We start from the raw sequence: 19382 nt of genomic DNA, 5'->3' as shown, positions 1-19382 counted from the left end.
TGCACTGTGGTATTGTTATCCCACCTACTTCTGTTGTGCTGCCTTTTGGCAATTTTGCCCCCCACTTCTCCCCTCTCCTACAACATGGGGCCACTTTTATTTTTTTCCAGGGCCACAAGGTCCCCAGTCAGGTATATGGATGAGTACTGGGAACGTGCAGCAGCCCTAGTCCACTAGCCTGCGGAGTGTGGACCGGCCTCTGCTGCAGTTCACTCCCCCGGGCGCGCTCTGGTGGGGAGATGTGGCCGCCTCATCATCCTCCAGTCGCAGCCATCTCATGAGGGAACGCGCATTACCGCCGCCATCTTAGCAGACGGACCCACAACAATAACAATACTAGGCGGCTGGGAACGAGCGCCACGGCCAGAGAGCAGGGCACCGGGACGTGTCGCTCGCTAACGCCGGGTTCTCGCGGCCGTGCTGAGCGGCCAGGCCCTACTTGTCTGATGAGTGCCGGGAGTGGGCTGCGTTGTGACGGGGGGCTGAGCTACGACACGGCGGTCCCGGGCTAATGCGACCAGGAGACGACAACGTACATCGACCACTGTTGTGTAAATCAAAAGCGACCCAGGTACAGTATATACGGCAGACGTCACGTGGTGCTCACCAGCTGAGGAGGGGGGCTGCCTATACTGGGATCACGTGACACGCCCTCCAAGGGTCCTGTGTGGTGCAGCGGGTCACGTGACCCTTCTGTAGTACTGTCCCCGGCCACCATGTGTGCATGTCCCGCTTCTCCCATGTATAGAGTACATATGGCCGGAGCAGTGACTGTTTTGTCTGTGTTCTCAGCTGTAGGTTACTTCATAGTTTTACCAGTCTCATTGCAGCAGAAAGGTGGCCATGGTCCTATGTAGTAAGTGATGACTCCCACCATTCATGAGGATGATGAGTGTTGTTTCTGCTTGGAGTCCATGTGCTTACCTACACACCCATACATACTGTAGGTGGAGGAGCTTCACCTATGCACTCACCGCATTACTATATCCCCAAAACTGGCCAGTGATGTCACCATCCGTGAGTCCAAGGTTTTGGTGGGTGTATGGGGACAGCTCATGTGGGTACTATGGGCCCCGAGAGAGCGCCTCCAGTTAGGTCCCTTTGCTGTTGTGCGTTGGGAAGCTTAGAAGGACTCCTCCATAGTCACTGAAGGCAGGAGACAACGGCCAGGCAGGCCATGAGAGAAGGCATGGAGAAGCCCCAGAGGTCCTGCTGGGCGTTACCCACCACCTTTATCAGATTGCTCTTCAGTAGTGTTGAGTGAACTTGTGTTTTAAGTTCGGCGTCTAAAGTTCGGGTTATTGAAGAATCGCGTTATGGATTCTAAATTCCGTTATGGTCCGTGGTAGCAGAATCCTTAACGCTATTCTTCAGATCATGGACAGACCTTTTGTATTTTGCCGCCGTTACCTGTTTGATAGGACAGTGACTAAACGTTGCGATGTACACGGGAGAGAGACGTGACGGTAGTTTTGGTTTAATAATTTGCCGGATTATATTTCCTGCAGTGCTTGATAAACGTAAATCACGTTGTGGTGACGTCTTACTTCATGGTAATCTGCAGTTTTGTTGTTGGGACTTTGACCTGATATAACAAAATAACAAAAGACAGGTGCACTCTGCGGTATTACTAAATCCTCAAACTGGTTTTAAAATTGAGAGATTAGTCAACATGTCCTACGGAGTAGGACATGTCTAAGCCCGGGCACCGCGACAAGGTTTCTCAAGTAGCCCGGGACCTAACACTCTCCTACCTGTGCCAGTGGGCAAATACCAGGAGCCAGTGGGCAAATTACAGGAGCATAAGGCCGACTCACAAACAACTCACCAGTTACCTCCAGCATATATCCATGCTTGCAATGGGAGGAGGGAGGAGTCTGCAAGTCCCACTCAAGACTGTCTGGTATGGCCCAGGCCTCACAGGTGCACCTAAATGTGGCCTGTAGATGGAAAACAGGCACATTAAAATTGGAGTTTATATACCTCCAGGAATCTCTATATATACAAACTGAATGGAATGACGTGGTATAGCAGGAGGTGCTCAAACCCACATGCAGTCGTGCATATATATAGGGGAGCAAATCCTGCACTTGTGGCCCGTTGCTAATGGCAATCCCCAGCAAACATGCATACGGTGGAGGATGCCCGCAGCGAACCACAAGTACCACAATAGACATCCTACACAAGGTAACAATTGTGTGGATGTGATAATCAATATAACAATATAACAAAATAACAAAAGACAGGTGCACTCTGCGGTATTACTAAATCCTCAAACTGGTTTTAAAATTGAGAGATTAGTCAACATGTCCTACGGAGTAGGACATGTCTAAGCCCGGGCACCGCGACAAGGTTTCTCAAGTAGCCCGGGACCTAACACTCTCCTACCTGTGCCAGTGGGCAAATACCAGGAGCCAGTGGGCAAATTACAGGAGCATAAGGCCGACTCACAAACAACTCACCAGTTACCTCCAGCATGTAACCATGCTTGCAATGGGAGGAGGGAGGAGTCTGCAAGTCCCACTCAAGACTGTCTGGTATGGCCCAGGCCTCACAGGTGCACCTAAATGTGGCCTGTAGATGGAAAACAGGCACATTAAAATTGGAGTTTATATACCTCCAGGAATCTCTATATATACAAACTGAATGGAATGACGTGGTATAGCAGGAGGTGCTCAAACCCACATGCAGTCGTGCATATATATAGGGGAGCAAATCCTGCACTTGTGGCCCGTTGCTAATGGCAATCCCCAGCAAACATGCATACGGTGGAGGATGCCCGCAGCGAACCACAAGTACCACAATAGACATCCTACACAAGGTAACAATTGTGTGGATGTGATAATCAATATAACAATATAACAAAATAACAAAAGACAGGTGCACTCTGCGGTATTACTAAATCCTCAAACTGGTTTTAAAATTGAGAGATTAGTCAACATGTCCTACGGAGTGCTCCTGTAATTTGCCCACTGGCTCCTGGTATTTGCCCACTGGCACAGGTAGGAGAGTGTTAGGTCCCGGGCTACTTGAGAAACCTTGTCGCGGTGCCCGGGCTTAGACATGTCCTACTCCGTAGGACATGTTGACTAATCTCTCAATTTTAAAACCAGTTTGAGGATTTAGTAATACCGCAGAGTGCACCTGTCTTTTGTTATTTTGTTATATTGTTATATTGATTATCACATCCACACAATTGTTACCTTGTGTAGGATGTCTATTGTGGTACTTGTGGTTCGCTGCGGGCATCCTCCACCGTATGCATGTTTGCTGGGGATTGCCATTAGCAACGGGCCACAAGTGCAGGATTTGCTCCCCTATATATATGCACGACTGCATGTGGGTTTGAGCACCTCCTGCTATACCACGTCATTCCATTCAGTTTGGACTTTGACCTGAGCATTATTCTTCTGTTGTTGAAGGCTATATATGGACTAGAAGTTGGACTGTATGCATCCATAGGTAGGTACTGTAGAATTTGGCAGCCGCTCCAACCTTTTCAGGGGCCATATTTATTATTTTTTTATTTCCTTAAAGGGGGAGTCCACTTATTTATTTTTTATTGATGACCTATCCTCAGGATAGTTCATCAATTTCAGATTGGTGGGTCCCGACTCCAGGCTTCCCCTCCGATCAGCTGTTTGAAGGGGCACAGCACTCAGAGGGCCACTTCATAGTATACCAAGCACAGTGCTCTAGAGGCTGGTCTTGGTATTGCAACTCAGTCCCAGTGTACCTAAACTTAGAAATTAAATGTGTTGTGCAGCCAGTACATATTGATGACCTATCCTCAGAATAGGTCATCAATATCAGATTGGCTGGGGTCCGACTCCCAGAACCCTCCCCGATCAGCTGTTTGAAGAGAACCCAGTGCTCGTATGAGTGCTGCCTTCTCTCCACTGTTTGCTGCAGTTGCGACTGCGAGCAGGTAATGAGCAGTGTAGTTACAGCTAACATTTTTATGCACAATGGTCCACATTTACTAACATGAGTGCACCTGGATATTGGCATACATTGCACCAAAAGGTGGCATCGTTTGGTGCATCTAAGTTTAGAGAAATTTTCTCCTTCTAATCCGAAAAAGAGCATGGCCTAAGAGGCTATGTTTTGTGCCACATTTCTGGTGAAAAATTCTGTCTGTAAGTCAACCGGAGCCCCTGGATACATGCGGTGCTCGGCTGGACAGCCGGAGCCCCTGGATACATGCGGTGCTCGGCTGGACAGCCGGATTCCCTGGATACATGCGGTGCTCGGCTGGACAGCCGGGGCCCCTGGATACGTGCGGTGCTCGGCTGGACAGCCGGAGCCCCTGGATACGTGCGGTGCTCGGCTGGACAGCCGGAGCCCCTGGATACGTGCGGTGCACGGCTGGACAGCCGGGGCCCCTGGATACGTGCGGTGCACGGCTGGACAGCCGGGGCCCCTGGATACGTGCGGTGCACGGCTGGACAGCCGGGGCCCCTGGATACGTGCGGTGCACGGCTGGACAGCCGGGGCCCCTGGATACGTGCGGTGCTCGGCTGGACAGCCAGGGCCCCTGGATACATGCGGTGCTCGGGGCCCCTAGATACATGCGGTGCTCGGCTGGACAGCCGGGGCCCCTGGATACATGCGGTGCTCGGCTGGACAGCCGGGGCCCCTGGATACATGCGGTGCTCGGCTTGACAGCCGGGGCCCCTGGATACATGCGGTGCTCGGCTGGACAGCCGGGGCCCCGTGCACAGATAAAAATATCCAATGTCGGGGAAGGGGAGAAGCCAATGGCAGGTGGGGACGGACCTCCCTAGCATCACCTGCGATGCTAGGGAGGCTCGTCCCTGTCCCCGCCTGCCATTGACGTCTCCCCTTCCCCGACATCGGATGTTTTTGTCCGTGCACAGGGAGAATCTGCAGCGGCGGTGCAGTGACCAGGAGCGGGGAGCCAGGTAAGTATATTCAATGTAAGGGGCCCGGGAATATGGGGTGCATTTCATAGTCTTGGATGACACTTTTAAGGCTACACTGACATTTACATTGTGAAATCTGACAAGCCGTTTCAAGAGAGGAACAACCTTCCGGTGTTCACCGTGTCCGGCATAGCCGATAATGCCGCAAGCCTCCAGATCCCCATTGGCTGATTTCCATCATAAATGCCAGAACTGTACGTGGAACGTGGCTGGATCCCATTGTAGAGGAACAGCCTGCTGAACGTCACAACGCAGAAGTGAATGTAAGGCCAGATTCAGATGAGCGAGTTCACCGTGAGAAGCACCCAGTATGTGTAGCCTGGTTTCCCGTTCTGACCTCTGCTCCTCTCACAGGATCGCACAGCATTGTAATGATTTATAATGCTGTGTGTCCCTGCCAGACTTGTATCTACTGAACTCCACTGACAGCATTATGTCAGAACATTTCAGTAAGGCCTCTTTCACACGACCAGTTTATTTTCAGTTTACGTGCCGTTTTTTACGTTCCGTATACGGAATTATTCATTTCAATGGTTCCGCAAAAAAACCCGGAATGTACTCCGTATGCATTCCGTTTTCGTATTTCCTTTCTATTGAAGGATAGAACATGTCCTATTATTGTTCTGTGGCTCCATTCAAGTCAATGGGTCCGCACAAAAAACGGAACACATACGGAAATGCATCCGTATGTCTTCTGTATCAGTTCTGTTTTTGCGGAACCATCTACTGAAAATTTTATGCCCAGCCTAATTTTTTTCTATGTAATTACTGTATATGCCAAACGGAACAGAAACTGAAACGAAAAAACCAGAACAACGGATCCGTGAAAAACGGACCGCAAAACACAGAAAAAGCCATATGGTCGTGTGAAAGAGGCCTAAGTCACTCCAGTTTGCTGTAAAACACCTCTTAACCCGCAGATTAATTACCGTCAGCTTTTGCAGGTGAGATAACTGCTTCACGGCATACTGAAGTATCCACCTAACATTTGCCGTTTTACGCCATATTGCTGCTGCGGCAGTGCTGTTCCATTTGGAAGGATGGTTGTACTGATGACCTAAAGTTCTAAGAGGTTTTCTCATAGTTTTTTTTTTTTTTGTGTGTGTAGACCATACATCGTTTTAAAAAGATGGCATTCGTACCTCCTGTTGTTGATACTTAAAGGGGTTTTCCAACTATCCTCTGGATAGGTCATCAGCATCTGATCGGTGGGGTCCTACATCCTGGACCCTCGCCACTTAGCTGTTTACCTTAGGCCAATGCTTACAGTAGCACCTGGGCCTTCTCAAACAGTTGATCGGCAGGGGTCCCAGGTGTCAGACCCCCACCCATCACATGATGATGACCTATCCAGAGGATAGACAGCTGATTGATGGTTGTGCCAGGTGTCAACCCCCCACCAATCTGATATTGATGACCTATCCTGAGGACAGGTCATCAATATCATTAAAGGGAGTCTGTCACCAGATTGTGACCTTATAGACCGCTTACATAGCGCTCTAGCATAGCAGTCTATGATTCTAATGGTACCTTTGATGTGTGCTTCTGAAGTTCCCCCAAGGCAAAAACAGACTTTTATTCAAGGGATCGCAAGTGCCCAGGGCGGGGTTCACCTTGTTGGAGCCCAGGCTGTTCTGCCTCTTTTCGCCATATCCCCGCCCCAGCCTCTTCCTCTGCCCGCCCCGCTTTTCCTTTGCATCCTCTTTCTCTGCAGCCGGATCCCGCGCCTGCGCTATCCATTGCTTGACCGGGGCATGCGCACGGCGATGCCCATTGTGGGCACGGCATCGCAGTAGCTACTACGCATGCGCCGGCCAACGGCGAGAAACAGCGGCGAGGAGGCGGACCAGATACACCCACAATGGGCATCGCAGTGCGCATGCCCCGGCCAAGCAATGGATAGCGCAGGCGCGGGATTCGGCTGCAGAGAAGGAGGACGCAAAGGAAGAGCGGGGCGGGCAGAGGAAGAGGCTGGGGCGGGGATATGGCGAAAAGAGGCAGAACAGCCTGGGCTCCAACAAGGTGAACCCCGCCCTGGGCACTTGCGATCCCTTGAATAAAAGTTCGTTTTTGCCTTAGGGGAACTTCAGAAGCACACATCAAAGGTACCATTAGAATCATAGACTGCTATGCTAGAGCGCTATGTAAGCGGTCTATAAGGTCACAATCTGGTGACAGACTCCCTTTAACTCAGTAAGCTCCTCTTAGAAGCCAGTTAAAACATTCCAGAAGCTCAGGTCATTACATGACTGTGACACTGTAACGAAATTTTTATTCCCTGGAAGTAAACAGAGTAATCTTGAAAATCATAAGGAAATACGGAAATTATACAGGAAAAAAATGTACAGGAAATAACCTTCTGTGGCTGGTCTGAAGACTTAATTGTGACACCCGTAGGATGTTGTGGATATGCAGGCCAGCAATCTATTAGGGCTGTTTCACACGTGCGGATGCCGAGCGTGACATCCACTGCGTGAAAGAGTGCCAAGACCCGATGCGGACAGCAGAAGCACGGAGCAGTAACATGATTGATAATGCTCCGTGCCTCTCTGTGACCTCTTTACAACGAAATCACAGTGAGATAAAGTTGTCACTGTGATTTCGTAGTAAAGAAATCACAGAGAGGCACGGAGCATTATCAGTCATGTTACTGCTCCGTGCCTCTGCTGTCCGCATCGGGTCTTGGCTGTCAGTCACGCAGCGGATGTCATGCACCGCATCCGCTCGTGTGAAACAGCCCTTAGGATGGGCGTTGGGTGTGGACCAAGAGATGAAACGACTTCCTGTTTTCCAGTATAATTATGATAATTAGTTGGGAGCTGATGTTTGTCGTGTGTCATGAGATGAGTAAGGCCAGGCACACAGGAGAGAGTTCAGTGTGAGAAACTCGCAGCGTGTCGCAGTGGGAGTTCCCATTCTTACCTCTGCTTCTCTGACAGGATGGCACAGTGTTATAATGATTTATAGTGCTGTGTGACCCTGAGAGTCCTGGAATCCACTGAACTACACTGACATAATGCTGTCAGTGTAATAAAAAAGATTCCAGGTCTCGGAGGGAGACACAGCCTTAGAAATAATTATAATGCTGTGCAATCCTGTCAGAGTAGCGGAAGTCAGAATGGGAACTCCCACTGCGACACGCTGCGAGTTTCTCACACTGAACTCGCTCGTGTGTGTCTGGCCTAAGGGTTGTGCAGTGCTATGTATGTACAGCAGTGCAAGTAATTACAGTGGACAAACCTGTCAGAGGAGCAGAGGTCAGAATGGGAACTCCCACTGCCACATGCTGCGAGTTTCTCACATTGAACTCGCTCGTGTGTGTCTGTCCTAACGGTTGTGCAGTGCTATGTATGTACAGCAGTGCAAGTAATTACAGTGGACAAACCTGTCAGAGGAGCGGAGGTCAGAATAGGAACTCCCACTGCCACATGCTGCGAGTTTCTCACATTGAACTCGCTCGTGTGTGTCTGTCCTAAGGGTTGTGCAGTGCTATGTATGTACAGCAGTGCAAGTAATTACAGTGGACAAACAAAGACCACATGGCATGTCTAAAGGATAACCTCAGATTGCCACCTGTCAGTGAACGTTTTATAAATTTTATTTCGTTTTGCAGTCTTTTATATTGTATTCCATTGCTTAACGTATCACATTTATATGAGGCACCTGCAGTTAGACACTCGCCAGTCCTGAGAACTATGGTTACCATCCGCAGCGGAGAAGTTGAATTTCTGTAGGATATAGGCTTTGTATAATTAGCAGTGTGGCCACAGTGACACATGGTCGTGGTGATGTCACAGCCATATGGTCATGAAGCTCTTATGCTGACCATCAGGAGCATGCACACATCCATGTACAGGGCGTCAGTCCATGGACTATGCTCTCTTCACTGCACAAAACTGACCTGATTGAACAGTGTGGATATGTTTTGTTATCATCTACCTTCACTAAGAAAAAATAGGCCTTAGGCCTCTTTCACACGAATGCGTTTTCCGTCAGGGTGCAATGCATGAAGCATAAAGCATCCAGACTGAATCCTGACCCATTTATTTCAATGAGTCTGTGCACATGATCGCTGTTTTTCACACATCATCTCTGCGTTCAAGAAAAATCGCAGCATGTTCTATATTCTGCGTTATTCACTCATCTCTGGTTCCATAGAAGTGAATGGGGCTTCAGTGAAAAACGGATTGCATCCGGATGCGATGTGTTTTTCACTGATTGTTGCTAGGAGATGTAGATTGTTATTCTTCAGGGGGTTTTTTTTCACGCACATGAAAAACACATAAAAAATTGATTGCACCCGCGTGGAAAAAACAACGCAATTGCAGACACAACTGACTGAACTTGCATGCAAAACCATCACTTTTTTCCTGAAGAGATCAGAAGGTATTAGCGTCCCTGTGAGCACCACGGGTAGTCAATGGGGCTGAGCTGCTATATGTCACAACCGCTATACAATGTACAGCACTGTACGTGGTAAGGTGCCAGAAGGCCGCATCGGAGCATTCTCGAACAGCTGATCGGTGACTGTCAGTCCCCTACTGATCAGACACTGATGACCTATCCAGAAATCTCCGAAAACCCATTTAAACTGTCTTCATCCGAGTAGCACAGCGGAGTACTACACATGCTCTGCCATGTATACATTAAACAGATTCCTCAGATGGAAGCCGTACAGTGGCAATCCTCACCATTGGGTCCCATTATCCCATTATAAACAAAATAAAAAAAAGGATCCATTTTACATTATACTTTTTTTTTACTAGACTCCACAGGATGGAAAAGCATAGTATAGTATGCTTTTTCATCTTTTTTTTTTTCTCCAAAAGTATACATGTGGGGCAAAAAAATGTACTGTGAACATAACCTTTACACTTTTTTTGATTGTGTTTTTTGGAAATCCTATAAAGACAGAAAAAATGCCATACTAAGAAAACAAAGTTTTTGGGATGTAGTGTGTGTATTGCCACTCCATTAATCTCTAGCCTAGTACAGCATCCAGCTGTTTCCATCAGTCCCAGAGAAATAAAATGGGAGGCAGCACATATGCTCGACCACCGCTTTATTCATATGTGGGACATAAGATCATAGGGGGTCCACTCATTGGGACTCCCGCTAATCAGACACTTAGAGGGAGTGTTCACACCTTGCAACCCTTTCTACAGACCCACAGTGGTAATCATCTTTACCTCATCCATGCCACTAGGTTCCGGCTCCATAGGTCCCAGGTTTCCCCAAGTCAGCATCCTGTTGGACGCACGTGACCTGTAGTCTGTTGGGTACAGGTCACGTGACTGCTGCAGCCAGTGGCATGATACATGGGTGACATATGACTGTTGCCGCCAGTCAAACAGGATGTTGACATGGGGAGACCTGCAACCCTCAGAGCTGGCGGGGCAGCAATGGAGCCAGAACGCAGTGGCTGGGATCAAGTAAGTATGATCAGCACTACCATTATGGGTGGTCTGTAAAAAGATCCCAAGAGGTTAGTGAATAGGTGATAAGTTTAAATCTCGGGACAACCCCTTTAATGTAAAATCTAGCCACAGCATTTTTGGCTGAAAAACTGGTTATGAAAACTGCCAAAGGATGTTTGATTTATTTATAGCACACAGCAGGAAACAAAGCAATGGTTGTATTCATGGATTTACCCGTCCATGTCTGGTACGCTTTCATCTAATTATGCATTTCTACAAATGGGTCACGTTACAAGGTGCTGCTCTCACAATCGGAGCTATACCGCCTGGTTTTCTGTATGCTGTAATTATCCCCTCCAGCTCTTCTTTACTCCATCCTTGTTAAGGGTCCATTCACACGTCCTGTTTTTTTTCATCCTGAAAAACGGTCCGTTTTTTGCGGATCCGTTGTTCCTGAAAATGTTTCCGTATGTCATCCGTTTTTTGCGGATCCGCAAAAAACGGAAACATGTATACATTTCAATAATCAAATAAAGTTGTTTGGATTTCTTTGAAAAAAAAATAAAAAATAAAAATTTGTTATGTGTTTCCAGGAACGGATTCCGCAAAAAACGGAAGACATACGGAATGACATCCGAATGTCTTCCGTTTTTTGCGGAACCATTGACTTTGCATTGTACCAGGATCCGATTTTTCAGGAACATAATAGGACATGTTTTATATTTAAACGGACATGCGGAACGGAACAACGGAAATGGACAGCACACATTGTGCTGTCCGATTTTTTCCAGGACTCATTGAAAATGAATGGGTCCTGATCTGGTCCTGATCTGTTCCGCAAAAAACGGAACAGATCAGGAAAGAAAAAACGGACGTGTGAATGGACCCTAACTGTCAGATCGGAGGTTGTAGAGGTAAAGGACTGTGGGGAAGGAAGGCATTCTCCTCTCTGAGATGAGTAGGTCTCCGGTGATGGCATGAAGAGACCTTGGAGATGGGTATTGTCTGCCATTTTCTTCCAGGACATATAGATTTGCATGGGTTGTGATGAAGCTCTCCATGACTCCATACTGTGTAATATGCTGATATGCCCCAAAGCCATGACATGTTATAAGAAGGATAATAATGGCTGCTGGTGCAGAGCAGGAAGCACTTTTTGGCTTACATGTTTTATTTCATACTATATTCTGCTCACATGTGTGATATTATACATTTATATTGTTATGTGTTATATTATACACATTGCTTAGAATTTGTATGAAAATGCCTATTGATGCCGTCCGCTGTACCCGATATGTACGAGTTCCTGCTATTCACACTGAATGGTTTCCTTGTCTCGTGAAGGGACAAAAATGGCCCCTCCCATTTAGCGTTGACACCATACTGTTCTGCCGCTATCTAATATGTCATGTGTTTTATGTGTAGGATGAAAAGAGGAAGAATGGCCAGTGACACCAGCATTGGGTTATCAGTCGGAGAGTTGGGGGAATTGTCAAAAAAGCCAAAGAGCACCCGGGACGAAGCCACGGAGCCTTCTGAGGGTCACGATTGGGGGAATCTACTTCCTGACATCATTCTGCAGATTTTTCAGTATTTGCCTCTCTTGGATCGTGCACATGCCTCCCAAGTGTGCAGAAACTGGAATCATGTGTTTCACATGCCCGACCTCTGGAGATGCTTTGAATTTGAGCTCAATCAGCCGGCTACTTCTTACTTAAAGGCGACACATCCTGATCTGATCAAACAGATCATAAAGAGGCACTCGAATCACCTGCAGTATGTCAGCTTCAAGGTATAAAATCATGATATTGTAACCTAGTAATATGCATTCAGCATAGGAGTAGTGTATAGAGATGTTACATATACAGGCCCCTCGTTCATATCTTCGGAATAATACTGTACGGAGGTTCGTCTCCGTACAATATTAGAATGTAGGGGCTCCAATTAGCCAAATAACTTCAGTTATTGATTTTTAAAGTGGAAAACCACTTTAAAACCTGAAACCGTACTCTAGTTCGGTTCCAAGGTACACTTCTGGGACACAAAGAGAAGATTTATTTATATAATTGTAATATGAGATTAAATAAGATCAAAGCAAAAGAGGAGATGCTCTGGGATGTTTATTATTGTTTGTGCATTTTCTTTTTTTATTGTGTTCCTCTTAAAGGGGATGTAAAGGATTAGAAAAACGTACTAACTTCCCGAAAAGCTCCATACCTTGCCATGTATTGTAGTGAACAGGAGCAGCTCTGCGAAAGCCAGCTCTGTCCACCAGTGGGTGGTTCCGGTGCCGACTTCCACCGCCGGAGCTACTCTGGTATTGGTGAGCTATCCTAGGGGTAGGGCATCGGTTACTAAATCCTAGAGATGCCCTTTAAGTTCTCTCCCTTCTTACAGCCACTCCTGACATGTCTCTTTTAGGAAATAATTGTAGTCCACATGAGATGACTACTCTGGAGCATCTTTTCTTATAAATGCTATTTTGTGTTATTCCTGCTAATAATTTAAGAATAAAGGTACTACTGCATGTTACCAGTAGAGTGTGAATCTGTGCTCAGCCTGACGCTGTCCAATCATGGAATTCCAGGAAATTTATTCATAAACTTAGTAGTAGAAATAGTTCAACATTGCTCCAGAATTGTTATTTTTTTGAGAAATGCAAGTAGTTACTAAAACAGACGTGTTGGGAGTAGTGCCAGGTCTTTAAGTTGTTGATGTCGGTTTTTCTAACCCTTTACAATGGGAAGACATAAAGCCTAGGGTGTAGAGACGAGAGAGCGTCTCATGCCCATAGCAACGGCTTAGATTCAAGCGTTTGCTCTTTCAAATCCAGGCAGCACTTTGGGCATTGCATAGTTGAAAACCAGACCACCCTGTTTGATTTTATGTGGGTAATGTTTTTTATATACATTAAATGGAGTGACATTGCTATTTACTAACACTGATGTGTGGGGGTACACTGGAGATAATGCTTCCACTCTTCAGCGTCTGGTAAGTTGCCTGGTTGTTTTACCACACATCTCTAGCTCTAATTTTCTGATTGAAAATGTGTACCACTAATTTAATTAGACTGTTTTATTACTGTTAGATTAGTGGGGTTTATCAAGATCCTGATATTGATAACCTACCTCAGGACAGATCATCAGTATCAGATTGGAGGGGTGTCTGGAGTCAGATCAAGCGTTTGAAGAGGTCAAGGCACTCCAAAGAGCGCCAGGGGCTCTTCCTAAGCCAAAGAAGTAATCTTTGAAGTTCATCGGCGCAGCTCAGTCCTATTCAAGTGATTGGGGCTGAGCTGCAATACCAAGCATGGCCATCGTGAGCTGCGAGGAGGTCACGGCACTCGCCCCCGATCTGAGATTGATGACTAGAATTTAAGGAAGCAAGCTTAATCCAAAGTGGCTTCATTCAAAACTTCGGAATTTTTCTGTACAGAGATCCGTCTCTGTACAGTATTGGAATGTATGGGCTCCCATGAGCCGAAGCAAGTTATTCACGAAGTCGCGTGTGACTTCGTTGAATAACTTCGGTAGTTGATTTTTAAAGTGGAAAACTACTTTAAAACCTGAAACCGAACTCTGCTCCATTTCTGAGGTATTAGTTTTGAACGAAGCAACTTTGGATTAAGCATCCGAAGCTCGCTTTGCTCAACTCTTTTGATCACCTATGCTGATGATAGGTTATCAGTATCAGAATTTCGGAGAACCCTTTTAATATGCAGAGATGCTGTAGCCTCTGTGCACTACACATTATTACGACTTGTTCTAGCTAGAAAGTTGTAAATCAACATTTTTCGCCTCTGTAGATGATTTATGCTTTTCTTTCTTGTTAGGTTGATAGTAGTAAGGAATCGGCAGAAGCTGCATGCGATATTCTTTCTCAACTTGTAAACTGCTCTTTGAAAACACTTGGATTGATTTCAACTGCTCGACCAAGCTTTATGGATTTACCAAAGGTAAGGGCTTGGATAGACCTGTAGCCTTAGGCTACTTTCACACTAGCGGCAGGACGGATCCGACAGGCTGTTCACCCTGTCGGATCCGTCCTGCCGCTATTTCGCTGTGCCGCCGGACTGCCGCTCCGTCCCTATTGACTATAATGTGGACGGGGCAGGAGCTCCGCCGCAGCACAGCAGTGCATGGCGAGAAGCCGCCGGACTAAAAGTACTGAATGTCCGACTTTTTAGTCCGGCAGCCTCTCACTGTGCACTGCCGTGTTGTGCCGGAGCTCCACCCCCGTCCCCATTATAGTCACGGCGAAATAGCGGCAGGACGGATCCGACAGGGTGAACAGCCTGTCGGATACGTCCTGCCGCTAGTGTGAAAGTACCCTTAACCGTCCTATGGCAACATTCTATGGCATCGTAGTGAAGTAAAAACGATTTCACCACATCTATATGACTGCTTTCTTCACCATTAGAGTACAGCTACACAATGATTTTGGGCATGACAAGTGAAGCAGGCCATAGAAATAAATGGAGTCGTAGAGTGAATCTTAAGTCTGCTGCTGCTGCTGCCATCACAAAGGAAATCTCAAAAAATCCAGCAGCGCGACCCCATTCATTTGTTTGGCTGCCATGCTACACTGCAATACTTTGGCACAGTGTAGCCGTACCCAGGGGCGTAGCTAAAAGCTCATGGGCCCTAGTGCAAGAGTTTAGCTTCGGCCCCCCTTCCCTCAGTGCTTGTTGGAAAGGGGCAGGGGAGCACGTAGCCTTCCTGCTGCCTGAGGAAAACATTGAAAGGGCACCCCCTCATGCCAAAATCTTGACCTAATCCCTTCCCTCCAGGCAGAGGTGTAAATTGACCAGCATGCACTTTCTATAATGCCAGTGTCTTATGTGGCACAAGGGTCTTTGGGCCCCTCAGACTCCTGGGCCCGGTAGCGACTGCTACCTCTGCACCCCCTATAGCTACGCCCCTGGCCGTACCCTTAAAATGTATTCTTTCAGAAAATTTCTGCCACTGAAAATCCTTTCCATGCATGTGAGTGGAGTTGCATCTGTAGCATGTACATGGATTTATAGAAACCCCATGAAACCATCTTAGGAATTTCATCAGCTAATCTGTCAAATGTCTTAACATACCAGTTTTAAGGTGGTCATACACCCTAGATAGTGTATGGCTGTCTGCTTGTCCTGCCAACACCCGTTCCTGGAGGATAGGTCATCAGTATTAAAGTCTCGGAAAGCCATTTTAAAGACTTTGCCTTGACATTTCCTGTTGTGTCGGGACACAGAAAATCCCCATCCAGATTTGATGCTAAAATTGACTGGGTCAGCTGACATTCATCTGATCTGCATGGTCACCTAAATTAACAATTTGAAGAACTAGCAGGATGACCACACAGAAATAACAAATTTTTTCTTTTATTTCATAGTCACACTTCATCTCTGCTCTCACTGTTGTGTTTGTCAACTCAAAGTCACTATCCTCGCTTAAAATTGATGATACTCCGGTTGATGATCCATCTCTGAAAGTGCTAGGTGGCCAACAATAGTGACACCCTAAAGCTTTTGAAAATGAGCAGCTGTCCACACGTTTCTCCTGCAGGTAACATTCTTAGATGTCGTTCTTTGATGAAAACTTGGCTGATCTTTTCTTGCAGTTGATGCACTGTCTGTACGTGTAGATGTTCAATCAGAATATATTTTGTTTATCTATGTAATAGCAATAGCCTTACTATTACCTTTCTTCTCCGGCTGGTCTCCATGATGATGACCAAGATTTAGAATGTAGCTTCGACTGAAAATGAAAACTTCACAGTAACCTTGAATCCTTACATGCCGTAAGTAATTCCATGAACGGTCCTGGAAAGGCTTTGTGTGACTGCAGATCACAGGGCAGTTGCACTCAGATGCAGTTAGCAGCAGGCATACTCTTTGATGTACCCTTTGTTGTCTGTGGAAGTCCACTTTAAAGACGTCGTCCCTCAAATAACCTTTAATTTACTCTGTTTCATCACGCAACATGAAACCAGTTTTCACTGGAGTTATTAAAATGTACTAGATATTGCAGTTACAGGCTTGTTATGGTGTCCCCTGGTGTCTGTTTTGATTGGCTGTCAGAGCGTCTGCCTAATGCGTCCTGTACTGGTGGTCACACATGCTCAGTACTTCTGTCCGACCACCAGGATCTTCTTGTACATGTGAAAGGTGGAATGATTCCTTCTACTACTCAGGCCACCTGGTAAGGATTTATGCCCTAGACGTGACTTGTTCCTACCAACTCTGGACACATTAGTGTGTAAACAGCAGTATTTAGACACAGGAGCATTTTTTTTATATTACGTCCAGTTAAAAACTTGTTTTGTGCAATCTAACATAGTAAATTAATATTTAACTATGGCACTGTGATGTAAGCATCTTTTGTTGTGACTAAAATAATTTTACATTTATTTCAGGAATTCTATGTGTCGCAGATCAGTGTCATGGTCTGCGGGAATTGGCTTTGAATTACTACTTACTGAGCGATGAGCTGCTGCTGGCATTGTCCTCTGAGAAGCACGTGCGGTTGGAACACCTGCGTATCGATGTTGTCAGCGAGAACCCAGGGCAAACACACTTTCACGCCATTCAGAAAAGCAGCTGGGATGCTTTAATAAAGCATTCTCCTAAGGTGAACCTAGTCATGTACTTCTTCCTTTATGAAGAGGAGTTTGATCCGTTTTTCCGCTACGAAACGCCAGTCACACACCTGTACTTTGGGAGATCTGTAAGCAAAGAAGTGCTTGGCCGTGTTGGCATGACATGCCCTCGGCTCGTGGAGTTGGTTGTTTGCGCTAATGGACTTCGACCTCTTGATGAAGAACTGATTCGCATTGCAGAGCGATGCAAGAGCCTGACGGCCATTGGACTTGGGGAGTGCGAAGTCTCTTGCTCTGCATTTGTAGAGTTTGTAAAGATGTGTGGTGGTCGCCTGTCCCAGCTTTCAATCATGGAGGAAGTTTTAATCCCCGATCAGAAGTTTAACTTGGAGCAAATTCATTGGGAAGTTTCAAAGCATCTTGGCAGAGTCTGGTTTCCAGACATGATGCCTACTTGGTAGGATTTGAAGCTGATCTACTACCTGTGGTTCTATGGAAGAGCACCTTAAATCTTTAGCACGATTGCATGACAAGCTAATAAACTCATCTGCAGTTTTTGCTTTATTTAATAGTGTGCAGGAACTAATTTATTACAGTCACATTATAGTTTGGAATATTTAGGGACCATAGATTTGGACATGCATTTAATCCACGGGATTCAGATAAATTAGTGGAAGCTGAGCCAGGGATAATTTGTTCGGTGTCGCACTTAATCCGTTGATTTTAAGCCTTTTATTTAGTGCAAAATTTCGAAAAGGTACATTTTATCTTGCAGGGACCTAATTTTGGCTTTTACATTTTTTGTGTACTCAATAAAGAGACCCTACTTTGCTTGTCACTTGCATCTTTTAGTTATTACATTATAAAACGATTTTGTATAAATGCTTTAATCTGGAAGACCTATGAAATTCAGTTTTTAACTTTTAGTTCTTATATATTTTAATCTTCGTTTTCTGAGCTGTTGCTGTTTTCAGGTCATCTATTATTAAATGGCAGTGCACGTACTTTCGCTTACATGCTAATTAGCTGACCGGATTTTTATTTATGTACATTACTTTTTTCTATTTAAGGAAGGATACTTAAATATTGTACATACAAGATCAACATTACTCTAAATTAGATAAAAAAAAATAAAGTAATAACAAAAAGCAACTGAAGTACAATGTCTTATAATGAAACTGGATGTTGCCTGGATGCAAAGCGTTTTTCACTGATGGTTGCTAGGAGATGATGTTTGTAATTCTTCCTTTTTATTTTTATTTTTTATTTTTTTTCAGGTGCGTGAAAAACGCATCAAAACTTATAGCATCTGCGGGGAAAAAAAAAACTGGATGCAAACGCAGACCACACTGAATGCACTGGCATGCAAAACCATCAGTTTTTTCCTGAAAAGACCCGGACACAGTTCGTATCGTTTGTGTGAAAGGGGCCTAATACCAGCTCAAGTGAGATTTGAAAAAATCTCATCCACTTGCTGCAGGAAAATTCCACAATGAAATCCGCACATAATTAGACCTCAGCTAGCCTGGTTCTGCGTGGATTTCCACTACTATTTAACTTTTTACAAATGCGGAGAGTGAACCCACAGGATTTACGCTATGAATCCAGCCACACAATTATGTGTTTGCTGTCGCAGAATTGCCCTTTCTCCTGTTACTGGGGACTGATGACAAAGTGTATGCCGTATATACTGTGCTTTAGGACAACTCGCTATTTTATTCCTCATAAATAGGAGTAGCAGCCACATTAATTTGTGTAGAACAAACCCTTCTGTGGACTGTGTTCTCTTACTACCACATTCAAAAAGTGATGGTTACCGTCCAGTTTTATTTATGTCATAACTACGCTACTGTGAGCGTGATTTCGAAGAAGAAGAATCTGCTTTAATCAACGTAAGGCCAATTTCACACGAGCATAATATGGACACATTTTTGCCCCATATCATAAGTCTTATTAGGGATCTAATGACACAAACTAACAGCCTCATTAGATCCCTAAATGTACCAGCATTAGGCTTGTGTGAAACCGGCATAATGGGAATACAGAATGAGTTGCACTGGCTAAATCCTTATTTTATACACAGCAGTAGGCCCAGCAAGTCCCCATGCCAGTGCTGCGGCAGTTCATATACTGGCATTGACTACAGAGACCAGTTTAACATGTATCTAAGCTCTGTCCATCACCAGTTGGAGATAAGTAATGCAATAAGTGACCACTCTTAGCGTCCTGTATGAAAACCTCAAGAGACAAACAAATCAGATAATTTATTTCAATTTCTTGTCTGGTCTGAAAGAAGAAAGGATAGTTGATATCTAGTTGCTATGGGTAACTTAGATTTTTATTTTAGTTTTTTTAAATAAGCGCTTGTTTTCATTTGCTATGTTAAGATTTGGTTTGCAAGCACCAATCAGCCGCTTACATTGGCTAGGTCAAC

The 19382-nt window shown here is 45.6% G+C and overlaps 1 protein-coding gene across 1 annotated transcript; it reads left to right on the top strand.

Annotated features, from left to right (window-relative positions):
* Nucleotides 1-227: 227 nt before the first annotated feature.
* FBXL3 (F-box and leucine rich repeat protein 3) lies at nt 228-17786 on the top strand. Its single transcript, XM_044287179.1, is given in 6 exon segments — nt 228-571; nt 11789-12155; nt 14196-14318; nt 15743-15847; nt 15849-15915; nt 16766-17786. Coding segments are annotated over 5 exon segments (1305 nt in total). The 5' UTR covers nt 228-571; nt 11789; the 3' UTR covers nt 17410-17786.
* Nucleotides 17787-19382: the final 1596 nt, after the last annotated feature.

This window comes from Bufo gargarizans, chromosome 3 (assembly GCF_014858855.1).
Source record: "Bufo gargarizans isolate SCDJY-AF-19 chromosome 3, ASM1485885v1, whole genome shotgun sequence".
Taxonomy (NCBI): Eukaryota; Metazoa; Chordata; class Amphibia; order Anura; family Bufonidae; genus Bufo; species Bufo gargarizans.
The sequence above is the reverse complement of the archived record's forward strand: the minus strand, read 5'-3'. Positions and strand labels throughout refer to the sequence as shown.